This window comes from Podarcis raffonei, chromosome 2 (assembly GCF_027172205.1).
Source record: "Podarcis raffonei isolate rPodRaf1 chromosome 2, rPodRaf1.pri, whole genome shotgun sequence".
Taxonomy (NCBI): domain Eukaryota; kingdom Metazoa; phylum Chordata; class Lepidosauria; order Squamata; family Lacertidae; genus Podarcis; species Podarcis raffonei.
Window position 1 is genome coordinate 112,939,642 of NC_070603.1, and position 21,989 is coordinate 112,961,630.

Sequence of the window (21,989 nt, forward strand, 5' to 3'; positions counted from 1 at the left end):
TGTGGGCTCCTGTGGTTGGAATAGAGGACCCACACAGCCCCTTCCAATGCTACAGTTCCTTTTTAAAAAAGATTCTTTATTACAAAGCAATTTACATAGAACGTAAACAAAATGGAAAACAACATAAACAGACCATAAAAGGTAAAGGTAAAGGGACCCCTGACTATTAGGTCCAGTCGTGGACGACTCTGGGGTTGTGGCACTCATCTCGCTCTATAGGCCGAGGGAGCCGGCGTACAGCTTCCGGGTCATGTGGCCAGCATGACTAAGCCGCTTCTGGCGAACCAGAGCAGCGCACGAAAACACCATTTACCTTCCCGCCGGAGCGGTACCTATTTATCTACTTGCACTTCAACGTGCTTTCAAACTGGTGGGTTGGCAGAAGCAGGGACCGAGGAACGGGAGCTCACCCCGTCACGGGGATTAGAACCGCCGACCTTCTGATCGGCAAGCCCTAGGCTCTGTGGTTTAACCCACAGCGCCACCCGTGTCCCTCCTGTGCATAAAGGTACCAACCCCTTTTTTGCATCTCGAGCAAATGTCAGAGCTTTTCTTGTGCATCTTGGCCAGTTTGGCCGGGGTCAGATACTATTAGTACAGCGTTTTCATTAGGTTTTCTCTCAAATTATAACATGTGGTGAAGCTTATGTCTTCTCTCCACGCTGCATACAGTTCCATGAGGAGGCTTCTCTGCCCCCCAGGCGGCCGACCCTCTCACATCTTTCCAGGGGGCTGCCCTGAGGCAACCACCTCGCCTCGCTTTCCCCCGATAACTTAGCTCATAAATACAGGCTTGTTTGAGCACTTATGTCCGCTTACGCAAAATACGACCATTTATGAGAAATGCAAAACCGATAAGCAAAGGTTTCGTTTTGCAGCGCTTGGCCTTGCCAAAAAGTCCACTGAGTAAACAGTTAGGATTGCATCGGATGGAGTAGTATCAAGGGCAGGCTATAAAACCACCTGAGGAGGGAGGTGGCGAGAAACACTGATGTGAAGTTTCTGCCTGGAGGCTGCTGTCAACTTCAGAGACACGGAAACTTGAAGACTTGTGAGGTCCGATTAGCCAGCAGGTCTGTTTATTCCGCTGTTTCATGTCCTATTGTGGATGGAAGTGTGGTCTGAGTTTCCCCCGGCAGCCTCATTTTGCGGCTTTGCTTGATATCCTGAGTCTGCCTTGGCTTTTGTAAGTTCCCTTGCATGTGTGCACGATAACTGCAAATGTGCATTTTGCGGCGCTGCCTCCGGTTGTCTTGAGTTATCCTCTGCCTCAAAGCAAAAAGGGTTCACAGTCAGAGGACTTCTGGGTCTGGGATCAAGGTAAGGAGGAAGGAGCAAGATGCAAAGCTATTTATTTATTTGTTCGTTTGTTTATTGTGTGCTAACTTGCTTACACTCTGCACCTTCAAAAAGTTCCTGTTTTGTTTTTTTACCCCCACAAAAATGTAATTTTAAAAATAATTTATATACCTCCTTAAGTACCACAGTTTCTAAGCAACATACAAAACACAGATACAGCAATAAGAAATAGAAATATAGCAATAAGAAATAGCCATGTTCAAATATATAAAAGGATGTCATATAGAGGAGGGAGAAAGGTTGTTTTCTGCTGCTCCAGAGAAGCGGACACGGAGCAATGGATCCAAACTACAAGAAAGAAGATTCCACCTAAACATTAGGAAGAACTTCCTGACAGTAAGAGCTGTTCGACAGTGGAATTTGCTGCCAAGGAGTGTGGTGGAGTCTCCTTCTTTGGAGGTCTTTAAGCAAAGGCTTGACAACCATATGTCAGGAGTGCTCTGATGGTGTTTCCTGCTTGGCAGGGGGTTGGACTCGATGGCCCTTGTGGTCTCTTCCAACTCTATGATTCTATGAAATAGCACCATATAAACGGAAAACCTCAAGAATATTAAAACTTTGCAGAATAGAAAAGCACAGTGGAATTTAGAACATTTATAAATTCCCATTAATGGGTTATATTTGCTGAGACTGGCATTTTTTAAAAAAAATAAAAAAGCAGTTTTGGGATTTATGCTGGGAAGCAGTACTTTTTATAGTTTTTTGTCCGTCCCCCCAAAAAACCAGTGATTCTCACACTTCCTCCTCACTCCCATAGACTACTTGAAAATTGCTGGTGGTCTTAGCAGACCATTGGATTATTTTAATTATTTTGCCTGTTGTAGCTATTGTAATCATAGCTGTCAACCTTCCCTTTTATGCGGGAAATTCCCTTATTCCAGCGCCACTTCCCGCTGCTATCCCGGATTGTTAGATATCCCGTAGACTGTCCCTGGGACAGGTGAGGCTGCTGATCCCTTATTTTCAAATCTGAAAGTTGACAGCTATGATTGTAATTTGCACTGTGCTAGGTTTTTCACTGTATTTTTACAGCTTCTTTCATTTGTTACATTGCATTTTGCTTCATCACCGTTTGCATTCCGTAGAATTAAAAAAAACTGTAAAATAACAAAAATGTGAGGCAAGAAATAAAATAAGCAATTGAACGTGCAGTTAATAATCAAGATGAACACGTAATGTAGAGATGCCATGGACCACCCGAATGAAGTCCACATACCACAGTTTAGGAAGCCCTGTGCTAACCTATTAGAAATAGAGGAGCAGCTGTATATTATGGAATGTCAGTTCTTGCCGGGGGTGGGGGGAGAGGGGGGCAAAATGAAGTTCTGATTGTGTTTTTCCTCACTAATTTATATGGCCACAGAACAGTCCTCCCCACCCCTTTTAAGACCACCTAGTCCAGGGTTTCTTAAAATTACTTTGCAGCACCACAATCTTGAGGGACAATGGTTACCTAGGTAAAGGTAAAGGGACCCCTGACCATAAGGTCCAGTTGTGGACAACTCTGGGGTTGCAGCGCTCATTTCGCTTTATTGGCCAAGGGAGCCGGCGTACAGCTTCCGGGTCATGTGGCCAGCATGACTAAGCCGCTTCCGGCGAACCAGAACAGCGCACGGAAACGCCATTTATCTTCCCGCCTGTTATGTACTGAGTTGAATAGGATCCAAACTGCAGCAGTCTGATTGGTCCTAGAACAATAGGATCCAAAAGGCAGCAGTCTGATTGGTCCTAGAACAATAGGATTCAGAATGCAGCAGTCTCATTGGTCCTAGAACAATGCAGCAGTATGATTGGTTGGCAGGAACTACCCAATCATGCTCCAGATAGAAGTGAATCCACAACCTGATTGGCTTACAGTAGAATTCTGGAATTAGCCAGTCATGTGCAGCCCATTGTGTAAATAATGTATATAAAGCAGATACTTTGAGGGGACATTCATTCATTCCTCCTCACCACTATGAGCTGAATAAAGAGCATGAAATCACTTTGTGACTCTGAGTATATTTCACCGCCAGAGCAGTACCTATTTATCTACTTGCACTTTGACATGCTTTCGAACTGCTAGGTTGGCAGGAGCAGGGATCGAGTAACGGGAGCTTACCCCGTCGTGGGGATTCGAACCGCCGACCTTCTGATCGGCAAGTCCTAGGTTCTGTGGTTTAACCCATAGCACCACCTGCGTCCCTTAATGGTTACCTACTCTAGTTTAAAGCTCATCCTATTATGGAGTTTCCTTAGGGTGCCACCAGACAGCAATCTGCTGTGACATTGAGGTACCACTTTAGCTAATGGGGCCTCCCACTGCTGCCGTGCAGTTTCTGTTCTCATCCTGAAGCAAAGTTCTTAACCCAAGGTACTATTTCTGGGATAGTGGCATCTGTAACCTGAACTGTCTGTAACCTGAGGTACAGGATTGGAGAAAGTTCCCATCAGGCCCAGCCAGCATAGTCAATGTTCAGGGATGATGGGAAATGGAGCCCCAGAACATCTGAAGGGCTGAAGGTCTCCCAGCATTTCTGTATAGGGACCGTTCCTTTCCCTCGGGGTTGGGGAGGCAGAGAAAGAGGAGGTGGGGCTACCTTTGAAGGTGACTCAGAAACTACAACTAATTCAGAATGTGGCAGCTAGACTGGTGACTGGGAGCAGTCACCAAGACCACATAACACATGTCCTGAAAGACCTACACTGGCTCCCAGTATGTTTCCGAGCACAATTCAAAGTGTTGGTGCTGAACTTTAAAGCCCTAAACAGCCTCGGTCCAGTATACCTGAAGGAGTGTCTCCACCTCCATCGTTCTGCCCGGACACTAAGGTCCAGCTCCGAGGCCCTTCTGGGGGTTCCCTCACTGCAAGAAGCCAAGTTACAGGGAACCAGACAGAGGGCCTTCTCGGTAGTGGCACCCGCCCTGTGGAATGCCCTCCCACCAGATGTCAAAGAGAACAACAACTACCAGACTTTTAGAAGACATCTGAAGGCAGCCCTGTTTAGGGAAGCTTTTAATGTTTAATAGACTATTGTATTTTAATAGTCTGTTGTAAGCCCCCAGAGTGGCTGGGGAAACCCAGCCAGATGGGCGGGGTATAAATAATAAATAATTTATTATTGTTGTTGTTGTTGTTGTTGTTGTTGTTGTTGTTGTTATTATTATTATTATTATTATTATTATTATTATTATTATTATCCGTTGCCTTCAGATTAAACGTTTTGCCTTGCAGGATTCATGCCACACCACAGTCATGGGAAGGACTGACCTCTGAGCGAACATTTTATTCTGGCTAAAGTCACCCCTCTGCACCGCCGAAGCCACCAACTTTTGCACCATTGTGCTGGCAACACCAAACCGATGGCAAGGTTGTACCTGCATGAAAAGTTCACGGAGAACATGCCTCTACGAATCCTTTCACAAACACGGAAGAAAGGTAGATCTCCGTGACTGAAATATAAGGGAGCTTTTGGCTCTTTAAATGCATGAGATGGAGGTCAAGTAGGGGGCCTTTGCGTTAAATCGCACCTGCTCCCCATAAAAAACATCATTTCAGTGTAATCCTGCGTCAAAACAAGCATTTCTTAACATAAGATTGCAGCTTGCTATATGTTAGAGCACCTAGGTAAATCTAATAATCGGTTGCCAGTCCAGTTCTTGGTGAATTTAAGGTGCTCTTGCTGGTGGTGTTTAAAGCTCTAAATGGCGCCAGGCAGCCATTTAAATTTCATTGCATTGAAATCCCATACTTTTGTAAGCTCGAGGTGGCTTGCGTTGTTCACATTTAATACTGTATACTGTGTATAGTTTTACTGGGTATACTGTGTTAGTTTTATGATGTTAGCCACCCTGAGCACGGCTCCAGCCAGGGAGGGCAGGGTACAAATAAAATTATTTAATTTATTATTATTATTATTATTATTATTATTATTATTATTATTATTTCCCACAACACCTCTGTGAGGTAGGTTAGGCTGGCCTCCTGACCAGAAGCCAGTGGAAAGGGAGTTTTGTGAGTCCCTCTCGGGTTAAGTTTATGTTTCCACTGGCACCATCCAACATACCTCCACATGTGGTGGGAGTGCTCCAAAATCCAACTATTCTGGACAACAGCCACACAAGAAATATGTAAAATAAATAAGCAAGTATTAGACATCACCCCAGAATTGGCCCTTCTAAACATCTTCCAAGACAACAATGCCCATTTACACCACAAAGAACTCATAACCCACCTACTTTCAGCAGCCAGAAACACCATAACCAGACACTGGAGAGACCTGTCAGGAGTAAGCATGGACCAATGGTACCAAATAGTATGGGAAACAGCCTTACTAGAAAAATTAACCAATAAACAAACTGACACAGGGACAAACAGAAGACGACGCCTTTACTCCGGTATGGCTCCCTTTTATCACATACACAGCCCAACAAGACAACAATAAAAATCCACCAACAGCCTACAAATCAATATGGCTAACCTGATCCAAAACACCCACCCACCCCACTCACACACGAAAACAAAGATCACCACAGCCAACCACAAACAAACAACCACACCCTAGGCCAACCCCAACCTCTCTCACCACCAATGGAACACAAGTGAACAGCACAAGCAACACTGACACCAAACTCTACATACATTAAGCATAATAGAAACATCGCCACCCGACCCCATCCCCACCCATCTTCCCCCCCTCCACCCCTTTTCTTCCTAATGTCTCAACAAATGAAACTCATATGTAAAAATGTTACATGGAAAAAATACGAGAGACATTACACATACTTCTGTAAAACAAGAAAATATTTAATAATAATAAAAAATCCAGCCATCCTTCTTTCCTTATTTTTCCTCTTCTCCACAGTGAACGTGACTCTGGATCCCAGCACAGCTCATGCCAACCTCATCCTCTCCCAAGACCTGAAGAGAGTAAGATGGGGATGTAGGACCCAGGACCTGCCTGACAACCCTTCGCGATTCGACTGGGAGCCCTTTGTGCTGGGCCAAGAGAGGCTCGCTTCGGGAAGACACTGGTGGGAGGTGGAAATAGAAGAGGCGACGCCGCAGGCCCTGCGGACTTCGCGAGAACCGTCCGTCAGGAGGAAAGGAGAGTCTCGTCCAATTGAAAGGCAATGGGAGTTGAAAGAAAACATGGAGATCTGGGCAGTGGGAGCTGCCAGAGAGTCCGTCGTGAGGAAAGGAAAGGTCAGTTTCAATCCCAACGGGGGAATCTGGGCTCTGGGCAAGGCCCTGCCAGACTCACTGAGGACGCCATTGTCTCCTTATCGGCTCACGGCGTTTACATCCTCCGAGAGGACCCTCTTGAGCTTGAGATACGAGCCCAGGAAGATCCGGGTGTACCTGGACTACGAAGGAGGTCGCGTGGATTTCTTTGACGCCGATACGGATGACTTGATATTCAGTTTCCCTGCAGCCTCGTTCTCCGGGGAGAGGATCTGTCCCTTTTTCGGGGTGTATTGGGGAGTCAGGCTGAGCTGCTGAAATCTCAAATTCCCCAGCAAAACCCAATGGCCGAGTGGCAAATTCTGAACTGCGAATGCTCTGTGACCAGCCGCACGTCAGGCATAAAAGGGAAATGGATTTTTGACCGATGCAGATGTCAAGAGCAAGACAGCTTTCCTCCATCACTCCTCTTCCTTGCTTTGCTTAAAACCTAAGTTCTGGTGGACTCAAAACCTTTTATGATTTTACTGTCTGGTTTTACATTGCTGTAAAGCACAGACATATTTATGATACAGCAGTACAGTGGTACCTCCTGTTAAGTACTTAATTCGTTCTGGAGGTCCGTTCTTAACCTGAAACTGTTCTTAACCTGAAACACCACTTTAGCTAATGGGGCCTCCCGCTGCCGCCGCCGGAGCACAATTTCTGTTCTCAACCTGAAGCAAAGTTCTTAACCTGAAGCACTATTTCTGGGTTAGCGGAGTCTGTAACCTGAAGCATATGTAACCTGAAGCGTATGTAACCCGAGGTACCACTGTATATAAATATTTATATAAATAGCTAAATAAAACCTTGCTCACCAATTTCTGACATTTTGGTTGGCCATAATGTTAAACTAGTTACAGGTAGGTTGGTCTACCATAGTTGAAACAAAATTTAAAAAATTTAAACTAAGACAGCTGTAAGGAGACAGTTACCATATTATGCTGAAGGAAAGATCTGAACTCATTTCTTTCAAGTACTGCCATACCTTGGTTTTCAAACAGCTTAGTTCTCAAACGTTCTAGCTCCAAAATGCCGCAAACCCAGGAGTGAGTGTTCCAGTTTTTGAACATTCTTTTGGAAGCCGAACGTCCAGCGGGGCTTCCGATTGGCTGCAGGAGTTTCCTTCAGCCAATCAGAAGCCTTGCTTTGCTTTCTGAACGTTTTGGAAGTTGAATGGACTTCCGGAACGGATTCCATTCGACTTCCAAGGTACGACTGTACTGCATTCATTGTATTACACTGGGTGCTCGTGTAATCTCACTGTATACAAGTTGTACAAGTGACAATAAAGTATTTCAATTTCAATTCTTTTAAGGCACCAAGGGACCAGATTGCTGTCACCAAGCAGCTCAAATACATAAGGCCAGGGAGGCATTCCTACTTTTCACACACACTGTAAGATCATGGGAGCTGTGGTTTACGCCTCAGAGTGATACAAAGCTCAGCATCCTTAAAACTAGAGTTCCCAGCATTTTGGGGGAGGGTCCTTTAAGCATATGGTGTGTGTACACAGCCAGAGGGTTGTGCCACACTTTGAAAGAGCTTAGTGCTTTTGCTTCACAACTTCACTGGCAGAATTATTGCATTTCTATACATTCTATTAAATGCTTATTTACTGAAGTCACCTGAAATGATAACCTGTCAGGAGGTAAGAGAAGAGAAAACAAGAACTTTTGGCTCCTGCTCTCCTTGAACAGCTTCCATCCCAGCTGGTCATTAAAAGAAATTTTAACTAAAAACTGGTCTGAGTTTGCTTACTTCCTTCCCCCAATCCATTTTCCTTTTGTGTTGTCTTTTTAAGATTCTAAACCCAAGAACTGGGACTGTTTCATTTTTGATGATCTGGGAACAGCAGGGTAAAAACACTAAATTAAGTTCAATGAAACATGGGTTCTAGATAAATCTCATGGAACATAATGAAATCGTGCATGCATTCACACCTTAGCCAAGGAGAAAACCTAGAATTCAAATCAGAAACAATCTAACTTTAATCCAAGTTCGCATTTGTCATTGGCTGGTATCTGTTTGCCTCCCAGAATGTAGTATTTGTATGTCAATAGGAATTCAATGACAAGCAATGACAAACCTAGACAACATCTTAAAAAGCAGAGACATCACCTTGCCAAAAAGGTCCATATAGTTAAAGCTATGGTTCTCCCAGTAGTGATGCATGGAATTGAGAGCTGGACCATAAAGAAGGCCGATTGCCGAAGAATTGATGCTTTTGAATTCTGGTGCTGGAGGAGACTCTGGAGAGTCCCATGGACTGCAAGAAGATCAAACCTATCCATTCTGAAGGAAATCAGCCCTGAGTGCTCACTGGAAGGACAGATCCTGAAGCTGAGGCTCCAATACTTTGGCCACCTCATGGGAAGAGAAGACTCCCTGGAAAAGACAGGTTGGGAAAGATTCAGGGCACAAGGAGAAGGGGACGACAGAGGAGGAGATGGTTGGACAGTGTTCTCGAAGCTACAAACATGAGTCTGACCAAACTGAGGGAGGCAGTGGAAGACAGGAGTGCCTGGCATGCTCTGGTCCATGGGGTTACGAAGAGTCGGACACGACTAAACGCCTAAACAATAACAACAACTCTGGCCGCCGCTGCTGTTGCTGCGCGTTTTGGAGAGGAGCCTGTGGTGCTTTGTTACTTAAAAGATCAATCTACAATGGCAGACAACAGACCAAATGCTGATTCCTTGTCCCGCAGTGTGCTCAGCTGGGATCAGGTCAGTCGTCTTCATGAGGTCCTGTCCGAGGTGGTGCCAATTCACGGAAGAGGCAACTTTCCGACTGAAAATAACTCTGAAGGATATTGTCCAAACTGTTCGCCGCAGGCTAAGTGAAGCAAACATTAAGGTGCATGATGTCCGTCTGAATGGTTCCGTGGCAGGTCACGTCTTGGTCAAAGACAATGGACTGGGTTGCAAGGATCTAGACCTTATCTTCCAAGTATGTCTCCCAAGTGAGACCGAGTTCCAGTTGGTCAGAGATGTGGTTTTGCAGTCCCTCTTAAAATTCTTGCCTGAAGGTGTCAACACCGTAAAAATTAGCCCCATGACCCTTAAGGAAGCCTATATTGAGAAGCTGGTGAAAGTGTGCACCGATATTGACCGATGGAGTCTAATCTCTCTCTTCAACAAGCATGGCAGGAATGTAGAGCTCAAGTTTGTGGATCGTATAAGGCGGCAGTTTGAATTTAGCGTGGACTCTTTTCAAATAATACTAGACTCTCTGCTCTTCTTCTATGATTGCTCAGAGAACCCAATGTGCGAGCATTTCCACCCAACTGTGATTGGAGAAAGCATGTATGGTGACTTTGAGGCAGTCTTGGATCACCTGAAGAACAGGCTGATAGCCACCAAGAACCCTGAGGAGATCCGAGGAGGAGGGCTCTTGAAGTACAGCAATTTGCTTGTGAGGGACTTCAAGCCCATGGACAAAGAGGAGATAAAAACCCTAGAGCGTTACATGTGTTCTAGGTTCTTCATAGACTTCCCAGACATTCTAGAACAGAAGCGCAAGTTGGAGACATACCTCCTGAACCACTTTGCCGAAGAGGACAGAAGCAAATATGACTACCTGATGACCTTGCGCGAAGTAGTCAACGAGAGTACGGTGTGCCTCATGGGACATGAGCGAAGGCAGATACTGAACCTCATCTCGCTTCTGGCACTCAGAGTGCTGGTAGAGCAAAACCTCATCCCCAATGCCACCAATGTCACCTGCTATTACCAGCCAGCTCCATATACCAGTGATGCAAACTTCAGCAGCTACTACGTTGCAGATACATACGGCCAGTCTCATCCCACCTGGCTCCCTTGTAACTGATTTTGAGCTTCCTATTTTTCAAAGCCCCCCTCACCAACTAGGTCTCACACCAATCAAACGGCTCCTGGTTCTCTTTCCTCATTCCTTGAGTAGCCTTGGTCAACCCATGGAGTGGCCCTCATCTTTCCTAGTTTCCTTGCCTCTCCTCTCCTCTCCCAGGGTGAACTGTCCTAATGCTGTTCCCCAAACCTTCTTAAAACTGAAGATAGAAAGATGCTGTTGGGACAAAGCCAGAGTAGTAGTAACTGCTCGATTGCTTCCATGCCATGTTGTCTTCTGAAGTTTGAATCAAGTTATCTTTGCAAATAATGAGGATTAGGCTGATATGACTATGGAAGATCATAGCTACAGTCCTGTATGTCATTAGGCTGTTCAAAGTCAACAGGACTGAAGCAGCTTCTGAACTGTATGCAGGACTGAAGCCATTTTCTTTCCCCTCAGAAAGTCTTAAATTAGCAGTTGACTCATTGCTGCTGTAGCAGGACCAAAGGATGAATTTCAGTTTGGAGAGTATAAGGACGTCTGGCAAAACTGTCCCTTTTAGTTTAAAGAAATTAAGGCTATCCTAAATTACATGATGCAGGAATTCTAAGAACCCAAGTCAAGCTTTTTTAAAAAAAAAAGCAAAGTACTAGAAAATATATGGTAATTATGAAACTTAAGTTTAATATATTATTTTCCACTGATGCTTGGACTGACCTGCCAGGGAAATGTGGAATGCTCCTGCCCCCAGAGTTCAGCTGAAACTTCATTAATTATTATTTTTAAAAGAATCATTTATTTAAAATTGATATTTTTGGCCAAAGGTCAGTTGTGCGCCCCCCCCTGCAAGCCTCAAAGTATATAATTGGGTGCGTTCTCACATGTGGTGTTTAAAGAGCCTGCCTTTAAGAAAGGATCCTGCAAAGAAGTCCTGTTAAAAGGGAACATGGTATAGACCCAGAAAAAAATGGAAAAATTGGGGGAACACATGTCCCTCCCCCCAACCCTGGCCTTCACATTGGTAGTGCAAAAGATAAGTATTATGGTTGGCAATGTTAATTTGCACTCCAGTTAAAGGAATCCATGTTCTGATGAACTGTCACAGGTATGGGAAATGCAAATAGTGGGTCCCAGCAGAAGTCTTGAAATTTGTCTATCAAATTCGAAAGGCAGTGAAAGAAAAACAACCACCTCTTCGTCTGTCCACAGTGTTCCTATAGTCGAAAGGCCGGCCACCTACTTAATGGGCGAGCTTTCTGTACATTTTCCCCAAAAGGAAACTAAGCTAAGGTTAAGCGTGGGATCGTGATAGAAATATTTACCTGGGAAACGCACTGTGTTTGGATGGCATCGAGTTAATGTGGAATAGTACTTGGCCCCCTTCTCATTTAATTGTTCAAAACAAGAGGGCAGAGGGTTTTCTTACTCTTAGTGTTTATCTCTGTGTTGCAGAAGTAGCAGCACTATCTGTAGCAATGCAGATGTCACCGGCTGTTCGAAAGCAGCAGCACCTTGAGTGAAGTAGCAGTTGAACAAAACGGATAAGCGGGGAAGTATAGGGCTTGTGATTTGAGTGCCAAGGACTTGTCAATTTCAATTGCTTTGGGCCATTCTACACATTTTTTGCTGAGTAATTTCAGACTGCCTGAATGTTTCTTGGCTGTGCTCTTCTGCCTATACATTGATCTGCCTGTAGAGTAAGGCACATACTTACTCTTGATGTAAAGACTACAAACTGCAGGATTCCTTCCTTTCACATGACTGTGTCTTGGGGGAGGGGGAGGAAGAGAAAGAGAAAGGAGGATCATATTAAGTGGGGCTACAGCAACAAGGCAAAATTTAGATTCCCGCCCCCCCGCTGAACTCAAAGTTGAAATGGACTATAATCTTAAGAGTAGCATTTCTTTACACTGGAAGAAACCTTTTCCACGCACGTCTGGTAAATATGGATTTCTTTAAATTGTAAACCTAATGTCAATTGCCAGATGAGCAGCTTTTCGGAGCGCTACCGATGCGTATCTTATTTTGGTTTCCTTAAGGTGAAAAATAAAGTCTGTCAACAACAACAACAAGGAATCCCCAAGAAAATGGCAAGGCAGACAAGGTCAAGCAACACATTTTATTTTCTGTTTTTCCTTCTATAGACATACAAAATAAGACATGGCTGAACTTCACTCAAACTTGACACTTTTGATCGCAATGTCTCCCTCCACCGAGAATATTTTTGCAGAATTCGCCCCAAGCCGATTAGGGAACTTGACTTCCTGGTCTCCGTTGATCTTCACAGTCACTGCCTCGTAATCAAAGGACAAACAGATCTGGGAAGAAGAGGAGTCAAGATGTTAGGGTCATGGGTTGATCCTTGGAAAGAGGCAATTAGATGCTTCCAAGAGATTTATGGCCCAAACAGGAGTGGATTAATGGAGGGAGGAAAACAAACAAACAAACTAACTAACTAACTAACTAACTAACTAACTAACTAACTAACTACCACCCTTGCAATTACACCTCCTGACCAATTTTGTTTGGGGGGTTCTGTTAGGGCAGTTCAACCTAAAAACAGGACCTTCATCATTTGGCTGTATAAGTTAAGGTTGGGGAGAGAAATTCAGAGTTGTAGCCAATGCCAGTTCTACTTAGGGTAGGCTCCCTGAATCAATAGGCATGGAAAAATTGAGCTCATTCATTTCAATGGGTCTACTGTAAACAGGACACGGATGCAACCCTCTTTTTTAACATTTTAATGAAAATAAACCAGCTAATTGATGCTTTTCACACAAAACACATCTATCCTTTCTCTCCCTCTAGTGGTGCAGCAATAAAATTGCTAGAACGTTTGAAAAGCTAAGCAGGGTCTGCTATGGTTTCAAATTGGATGGGAAACCATGTGTTGAGATGCCTGCATTGCAGGGGGTGCCTGGAGGCGGTTGGAGGATGGATGGCGGCTAACAGATTGAGGTTTAATCCTAACAAGACAGAAGTACTGTTTTGGGGGGACAGGAGGCGGGCAGGTGTGGAAGATTCCCTGGTCCTGAATGGGGTAACTGTGCCCCTGAAGGACCAGGTGCGCAGCCTGGGAGTCATTTTGGACTCACAGCTGTCCATGGAGGCACAGGTCAATTCTGTGTCCAGGGCAGCTGTTTACCAGCTCCATCTGGTACGTAGGCTGAGACCCTACCTGCCCACAGACTGTCTCGCCAGAGTGGTGCATGCTCTGGTTATCTCTCGCTTGGACTACTGCAATGCTCTCTGTTGAATAGTGGGTAGACATGGCAGACGACACAGCGATTTCTCCAAAGCAGCTCTTTATTTTGTAAGCTGGAACAGAAACTGAACGGCAAACAGCTCAGCCGGCTTGCTTTTATAGGCAGCCAGCTGTCAACATTGTAGCAACAACAACCCAGGGTTTCCTGCCTAAAATAACTGACATGGACCTGAGTGAAAACTATCTACAGTATCCCCCTGCTGGCCCAGGGTGAGAACTTCAGTACATAACACTCTCTATGTGGGGCTACCTTTGAAGGTGACCCGGAAACTACAACTAATCCAGAATGCGGCAGCTAGACTGGTGACTGGGAGTGGCCGCCGAGACCACATAACACTTGAAAGACCTACACTGGCTCCCAGTATGTTTCCGAGCACAATTCAAAGTGTTGGTGCTGACCTTTAAAGCCCTAAATGGCCTCGGCCCAGTATACCTGAAGGAGCATCTCCACCCCCATCATTCTGCCCGGACACCGAGGTCCAGCTCCGAGGGTCTTCTGGCGGTTCCCAGAGTTACAGGGAACCAGGCAGAGGGTCTTCTCGGTAGTTGCACCCACCCTGTGGAACGCCCTCCCACCAGATGTCAAAGAACAACAACTATCTAACTTTTAGAAGACATGTGAAGGCAAGCCCTGTTTAGGGAAGTTTTTAATGACTGATGTTTTAATGTATTTTTAATCTTTTGTTGGAAGCCGCCCAGAGTAGCTGGGGAAGCCCAGCCAGATGGGCGGGGTATAAATAATAAATTATTGTAAGAAATTATGTGCTGAAATTGAGAGAGAGATTCACCACAAATGATCATACTTCACTTCAGAACACCCTCAGAAAGGCAGAAGTAGCAGAAGAGAATTAATTCATTACATTCCTACAGCCCCTCTGAGGATGCTATAGCCCAGGGGATAGAGCAATCATATCACATGCAGAAGACCTGGGTTCAATTTTTCAGCATCTTCAGGTAGCCTCTCCCTGAAACCCAGGTGTTATGTATTGAAGTTCTCACCCTGGCCACCAGGGGGTATTGTGTATATAGTTTTCACTCAGGTCCATGTCAGTTAATTTAGGCGGGAAACCCTGGGTTGTTGTTACAATGTTGACAGTCGGCTGCCTATAAAAGCAGGCCGGCTGAGCTGTTTGCAGTTCAGTTCAGTTCCAGTTTACTTATAAAGAACTACTTGGAGAAATCTCTGTCATCTGCTATGTCCAATCACTACTTAATACCAGGAGAGTCAATGCCAGGCAGCGAAGGCAGTGCTGAGAGAGATGGACCAAGGATCCAACTTTTTTTGAAGTCCCCAGTGCCCAAGGAGCCCCCCAATCCAGGAAAGACCACTGCCTCTCCTTGAAGTTCTGGCGGTGCTGAGGCTACTCCTGCTCACCTTGGTGTCTTCTCCCTGCTGGAAGGGGAACAGTGACTCCCGCAGCTCCGAGTCCCACTGCCCATTCGTCTTTGAGTTGCACACAATGGTGTTGACGTCTCCGTGACTATCAAAGCGAGGATTGAAGTGGAGGATCGTGTCTGAATCATCGTGGCACAAGTTGAGGGCAAAGCTGGAAAGAGGGGAGGACCACATGAGACAAACACTCACAAGGTGGATTAGCAGGAGCTGGCAGAGACAAAGTCTAACGGTTCTATTGTTATGGTGATATTGGAAGTAGGATACTGTTGCCGATTGACCCAGCCTGGGTTTGTGACTTGGCAAAAGCCTTTGTCTTTGCAAAGTCCTGTTTGGCAGTGGTGTAGCGTGGGGGCAGTTACCCGGGGCACAAATTTCAACCGCCGGTGCTGCTTCAATACAGTTGTGTGCTTCTGTCACTGGGCTCCGTTGAAAACAGCTTCTCCATGTGACCTCTCCAGACAAAGGAAGAACTCATCTCTGCAGCTGCCATCTCCCATGTGATGCGGATGCCGTTAAGCAGTTGAATGTGCATGCGTACTGCATCCATTTACCTCCCTCTCACCCCCTCCATGTGGCCCCGGGCACTGCCAACCCATGCTAAGCCAGTGCTGAAGGTATTTGACTGCATCTTTCAAGTCCTTTAACAGACTGGTGGTGGTGATCATGGAACCGTTTAACTTGCTTGTACTAAGAGGAGTCAGATAATGATTAATGAGAAGATATGTAACCTCCCCAAAAAATTTATGCTCTGCCTCCACAGTCAGAACAAACACTCAGTAAAGAGCAGGCATTGTATAAGCTCCACGTAAGCTTTGAAAAGCAGGATGAACATGTAATGGACAGTTCATCTGGAGGAGCCCATAAAAGCACACAAAAATAGCATCCAATAATTCTTAAGGAAAGTTAAGCTAAGCATCCTTTAGTAGTGATCAGCATCAGTGGCTGGTTAGATTACCAATTAAAAATATATGGTTGTACTGTATCTTTTACCTTATCATTCCAATAACGTATTGGTTGCTGCAACCGCATGGCTCTCATAAACCATGATTGAGTTCCTATACCAATAATTTAGGCACTTTCACCACTTTGTAACCAAGCTAGGTTTTACTGCCTGTGCAACTTTTCTGAAGCACAAGAATCTGGCCTTTGGAGAGTTTGTAAGTAAACCATTTATAACATACCAAACATGTGGTCTTTTCTTATGCAGGGGGAAGAGAGACACTTTGGAAATAATTTTTTTAAGGGGACATTTTGGAGGGGCATATTTCAAATGCAGCCTGCATTTCCACGCTCTGCTTTGCTGCATATTTTGTGACTTTAAATCTCTGCTAGAGTTCCTTTACCAAAGAGTACTTGCCCCAAACTTAGAGCTTGGCATTCAGGAATTCTCCTTTCTATATGTGGTGGTGGTTTGTTTGTTTTTTGCACCAACAAAAATAGACCAGCCCACCTTCAAATACACAAACCTCTTGGCCTCTGGTGGCACTTTCCCCTTCACTTTGATGCATTCACCGGGCTTGATTGACAAGTGGGAAAAAACCATTTGCTGGGGGAAAGGCAGATACAAGAGCATTAGAATGCACACAGGTAACATCTTCTCCACGGTCCTTCCTATCTGGAAAGGGGAACCATTTCCACTCCAGTTTCTCTTGGAAGAAACACCCTGAAAATATTTGCAGTTCCCAGAAATGGCCCAGCTGCACCCTAATCAATGAAGTATTGTTTCCTTTTCCCCACCCCCCACTGGCTTGGCCTCTCTATTATTGAACACACAACCCTTAAACATGCCCACAGTTCATTGGGTTCCAGAATTATCCACCTATTCCGAATGAAGGAGACATGTAACAAGCTTCTTTCTGTCAGCAAGTGGGGGCAGTGGAAATTTCCATTGATGGAGGGGTCATGTCCATATCATGTTCTGGTCCATAGCTGTCAACTTTTCCCTTTTCTTGCGAGGAATCCTTTTCGGAATAAGGGAATTTCCCTTTAAAAAAGGGAAAGGTTGACAGCTGTGTTCTGGTCCCGTCTGTTTCTGGTCTTTCAGATGTGGCGGCCATTTTGCATTACGCTATGCTGCACCACCACCGCCATCTTGTATTGTGCCACAATTCTACAGGCACTATTATGCATTATCCCAACCCCACCACAACAGCCATGTTATGGCTGGTGCCCACACTCCCTAAAAGGTTAGGAAACACACACACACACCCTTCCCAGGAAACCTGGGAACTTAATTCTACAAGCATGGAAGGGGAAGGGAGAAGGAACCAGAGATCCAACCGGAGAAGTAGGTCACATCTGTATTATACATTTAAAACACTCATACCACTTTAAAACATATGTTCCCAAAGATTCCTGGGAACTGTAGAGGGTGCCGAGAGTTGTTAAAATCTTAAACCACAGTTCCCAATATTCTTTAGGGGAAACCAAGTATATGAGTGATTTAAATCTATGGTCTGGACATGATCACAGACAAAGTGTTACACAGCTGTTATTGCTGGTTTCCTTGTGAATGCTCCCACAAACACAGGGCAAGAAATTACAAGCCTTCCCCGTTTCCCAGCAATTCTAGGAATCTAGCTGGAAGAGAGGCATTTTCAGGACAGCTCACCTGCGGCCTCCAGTTTTTGCTGGAACTCCAGCTCCCATCAGACCCCAGCAAAATGGTCAATGGCCAGAGAGGATGGGAGCGGGAGCCCCCAACAGCTGGAGGGTACTATGTTGGTTGCAGATGTAGTTCACGTCAGACAAGGGAGTCACACAAAGAGTTCATTACTTCAGAATAAAATTATGATGTGGGGCGAGCCACTGTGATAGGAATTTTGAGGTCTTAGATATATGGTAATGTTCATAAGTGTACCAACCAAGCACATACATAGCTCAGCACAGGAAGACCAACCTGGAACCATTTTGATTCCCAAACTGAGCCAATTACTTCTCTACAAGGTCAAAGTGGGAAACCTCCCCATTGTCCCTTTCCTCACGGATCCTGTCTTGGGGGCACATTTAAGATATGAATAGGGTGTGAGCCTGTGACCTGGCCCAGGAACGAAGTATTTATCATTACGAAAGAATGGCCAGGCTCCCCAGGCAATCCAATCAAGTAGCCGGCCAGACGGGAGATAAACAACGACAGGGGAAAAACAACATTCAAATTCTGTTTTAGATCGCCTTTTTTGTGATGTAGTTGTGATGTATCTGGAGGGTGGTCTTAGGTTACACCCCTTCTGTGATGTATGTATGATGTTTCTGGGGGTGGTCTTGATCTACAGGGTGGGAATTTCAAAAGTCTTTATATGGCCTTGCGCACCATTGTTCTGGGTCCCTCCTCTCCTGCTTGTGAGGGGAGCACCCTGTTGCAACAGATCAATAAAGATCAAGCTTACTAGCTGCTTTGCTTCTCAATATTCTCTGGTTGGCCTCTTTCTCCGACCAATAGGGAACCTACGTAAGAACTCTATATGGGCTCTTGGATACCCCATAAGGGGGAAAAGGGCAGATTTTTGTTTACAACATTACAGAAAACCATTAGTGCTTTAACAAATGTGTTTGTACAGGTGAGAAAATTTGGCTATTTCGATTCCGTTTCACAAGAAGCCAGCTGCAGGCTCTCTGCATCTAGTTAATGAGTAAATGAGCAAGACGAGTTGTTTGAGTTTCTCTGACCCAATCCAACAGGAATGTTCTTTTTTTGGTTAAGAAAATCAAAGACGTCTTTTTTCAGGAATGTCTGTTATCATTAGGAGCTATAGCTAAGCGTTTGCCTTTCCATTTTGCTCACAAGGCCTCTGCCCTCCTCAAGGCCAAACCAGACAATGGTTGGCCTCCTCTTACCCACAAGTCTCCCACGAAGTATCATGGCTTGCAGAGCAACAGAGAACATTTACAACCCCTAATAAGCCCAGTGGCATCATCAGGGAAAACTTTCAGGCAGAGATTCAGGGCCACACTCTGTGGAATATGCCGGAAGGTCCCAAACCCAGCAGAGTTGCTTTGCTATGTTTTGAAGTGAATTTAAGTAATAGGCATTATCTAAACAGGAAAACAATAAGAAAATGAAGCCCAGAGAGCTTTAAGCAATTTAATATCTAGCTGCACCGCCGAATAATTTCTAAAGGCATGCCTGGTCACATGCACAGCAGAATAATTAAATTAGTTTATTACCAGCCGTTATATCAGCAAATAGCTACTCTGAAGGCATGAGTAACTGCCGTAGCCTTGACTCCTTCTGTTCATAATCAACTCATGGATAAACATAATTGTAGAGTTGGAAGGGACCATGAATGTCATCTAGTCCAGCCCCTGCAATGCAAGATTTTTTCACCCACCGATGACCGAGATTAAGAGTCTCATGCTCTACCGAGCAAAAACAGGAATGACCGTGAAAGATATATTTTGTTGCCCAAAGCAAATTACGCACAGCCGGCCACCTCTAACAATTTACAGGAACCTTTCCTTATTCTAGCAGTAAGGAGATACGGGAAGTTAGATACCGCGAATTTGCTACCCTTTCACAATGCCCAGTGTCAACTGCCTGAGGCTGGAATGTCACTTGGCCTAAACGGTAGGGCCAGGGTAGTTCTTTGAGCCTTAAGTACTATGCAATACTAGCCTTCATTCAGAAGGCACTGCTGCAGCTATAAACAGTTCATCCACCTTGACCCATGCGACAACGAACTAGGAAACTACTACCACTGTCTGCAATTCTAACTCCACGTACACCCAGAAGTACACAGAAGCACAATAGGATTTGCAACCTCGCAGACCCAGACACAATTGGATTGCTAGTTCCTTTTGCATTCTGTCCAGCAGCGGAGCTTTTGGGAAAACGGTTTTAAGGAGGTTTTGCTAGAGCAACATTCAAGAATCCTTAGATATGGGCATGCCACTATGAGCTGCAGAAACCTATTATTGACTCAGAACCGGCAACCTCTGTTCCCCGACTCATTAAGGCTGCAATCTCTCAGCTCCACTTAGAAATAAGCCTCCATCAATTCTACCGGGCTGACTTCCAAATGTACTTAAGAAGATTAAACAGTAAGCTAAAATGCTTACCAACTGACCCTATCTAACCTTAAAGAACAAACTAAACTCCTCTCATACTCTCATAGCCCACTCCCTCCCGACAACTTACAGTCTCCATTGTGAAGGTTTGATGACTCAGCTTTTGACAAACACCAAAGCAAGCAAGTCTTCCTTCTTCTGCCTGAGCTTTAAATAGTGGCCAAGAGGAGGTGTGGCCTTCTTCCTGCCAATCAGGAACAAGCCTGTAAGGATCAATCAATCAGTGAGGAAGAGACTGGCCAATGGAAATTGGAGTCTCTCCAATCATTAACCAAATTGCTAATTGACGTGACTTGTGTCTCTCTCGGTCCATTCGATGCCCTTTGCATTCCTGACTCCATGTGAGGAACTCATAATTTTAGTCAGGTCCCAGCATTATGAACATAGAGCAGTGATGGCCAAACTTGGCCCTCCAGTTGTTTTGGGACTACTATGATGGGAATTGGAGTCCCAAAACAGCTGGAGGGCCAAGTTTGGCCATCACTGACATAGAGCATGGGTAGGCAAACTAGGCCTGGGGTCCGGATCCGGCCCAATCGCCTTCTAAATCTGGCCCCCGGATGGTCCAGGAATCAGCATGTTTTTACACGAGCAGAATGTGTGCTTTTATTTAAAATGCACCTCCGGGTTATTTGTGGGGCATAGGAATCCGTTCTTTTTTTCTCTCCCAAAAATATAGTCCGGCCCCCCACAACGTCTGAGGGACAGTGGACTGGCCCCCTGCTGAAAAAGTTTGCCGACCCCTGACATAGAGAAAGTGTTGAACTACAATTCCCATCATCTCTGGCTGTTGTCCACGCTGATGGAAGATCAGGGCATCACCACCCACAAAATGTCAGAGCAATGTTTTTGAGTCTGTCACTGTTTTTGAGTCTGTCACAGAACAACCCCAGACATCTACTCAGATGTTAAGTCCCATTGAATCCAGGTAAATTACACCCAGGTAAATAAGTATATAGGATTGCTCTGGGCAGCTGCTACTGGAATGATCTCTCAGAGCCTCAATTCTCTGTGTGATTTAACAGTCAGTCCCTCAGGATATCTGCGAATCGTTGCTCCAAGGGGAATGGGGTCTCCATGCATCTCTCATTATCCTTAACGAACTACAGTTCTCAGGATCCTTTGGGGGAAGCCATGGAAGTTTAAAGAGCTATGATACTGCTTTAAATGTATAGTACATTGTTGTAGTGCTTGTTGGAATTTGGCAAATACCTTGCAGATGTAACTTACACCTGTAGGGACCAAATGTAAAGCCTGAAGGAAAGTGAGCTACTTTAGCAGCAGAGCAATTATTATGTTCTTACAACTTTATGTGGAGGCTGAAATCAAACCTTCAGACAAATAAACCTTGTTTTAATCTGTAAGACTTTAAGCCATATATCTTCCCCTCTCTCTGAATTCCCCATGCATGCCTAGAAAATAAAAGTGTGATTGACCTTACAGATGCCAGTGAAAACATGGGCAAAATTACTGTGTAATATATCCAAACAAAATCTTTTTTTGGAGATTTTTCTTCTTCTTTGGGTGTAGAAATGATCCTTTTGTCCTGACAAGGAAATTGAAGAACATATTTATGTACGCGACAACGGCGGCAAGAGTCTTACTAGCACAAGGATGGAAGAAGGAAGAAATCCCAACCAACCAAATAACTGTGGCAAGAGAAACTGATGGATTATGTGGAATTGGCGAAATTGACACATAAACTGCGTGAAAAGGACAACGGTGACTTTAAAGAAGAATGGGAACCTTTTACAAAGTACTTAAATAAAAAACAAAGTGAACTGGACTCCTTGGCAGGTTTTGAATAAACACACACAAATTTATTACAGTGGTACCTCGGGTTAAGTACTTAATTCGTTCCGGAGGTCCGTACTTAACCTGAAAC

General features: G+C 44.8%; 4 protein-coding genes across 4 annotated transcripts in view; 2 read left to right on the plus strand and 2 right to left on the minus strand.

Moving 5' to 3' along the window:
• LOC128409053 (zinc finger protein RFP-like) overlaps positions 1-21,989 on the minus strand; it is a 203,179-nt gene that overhangs the window by 36,207 nt on the left and 144,983 nt on the right. The window lies entirely within an intron of this gene.
• Positions 185-7,058, plus strand: LOC128409137 (E3 ubiquitin-protein ligase TRIM11-like). The gene is made up of 3 exons (XM_053379384.1): positions 185-1,073; positions 4,575-4,778; positions 6,205-7,058. Exons 2-3 carry the CDS (start codon positions 4,703-4,705, stop codon positions 6,840-6,842), a joined length of 714 nt encoding a protein of 237 aa, XP_053235359.1. The 5' UTR covers positions 185-1,073; positions 4,575-4,702; the 3' UTR covers positions 6,843-7,058.
• Positions 9,171-11,142, plus strand: LOC128409098 (terminal nucleotidyltransferase 5C-like). The gene is given in 2 exon segments (XM_053379312.1): positions 9,171-9,360; positions 9,362-11,142. Coding segments are annotated over 2 exon segments (1,161 nt in total). The 5' UTR covers positions 9,171-9,235; the 3' UTR covers positions 10,398-11,142.
• Positions 12,485-21,563, minus strand: LOC128408762 (16 kDa beta-galactoside-binding lectin-like). Its single transcript, XM_053378782.1, has 5 exons — positions 21,546-21,563; positions 20,175-20,288; positions 16,507-16,586; positions 15,020-15,191; positions 12,485-12,697 (listed from the first exon to the last, which is right to left on the minus strand). Exons 1-5 carry the CDS (start codon positions 21,561-21,563, stop codon positions 12,551-12,553), a joined length of 531 nt encoding a protein of 176 aa, XP_053234757.1. The 3' UTR covers positions 12,485-12,550.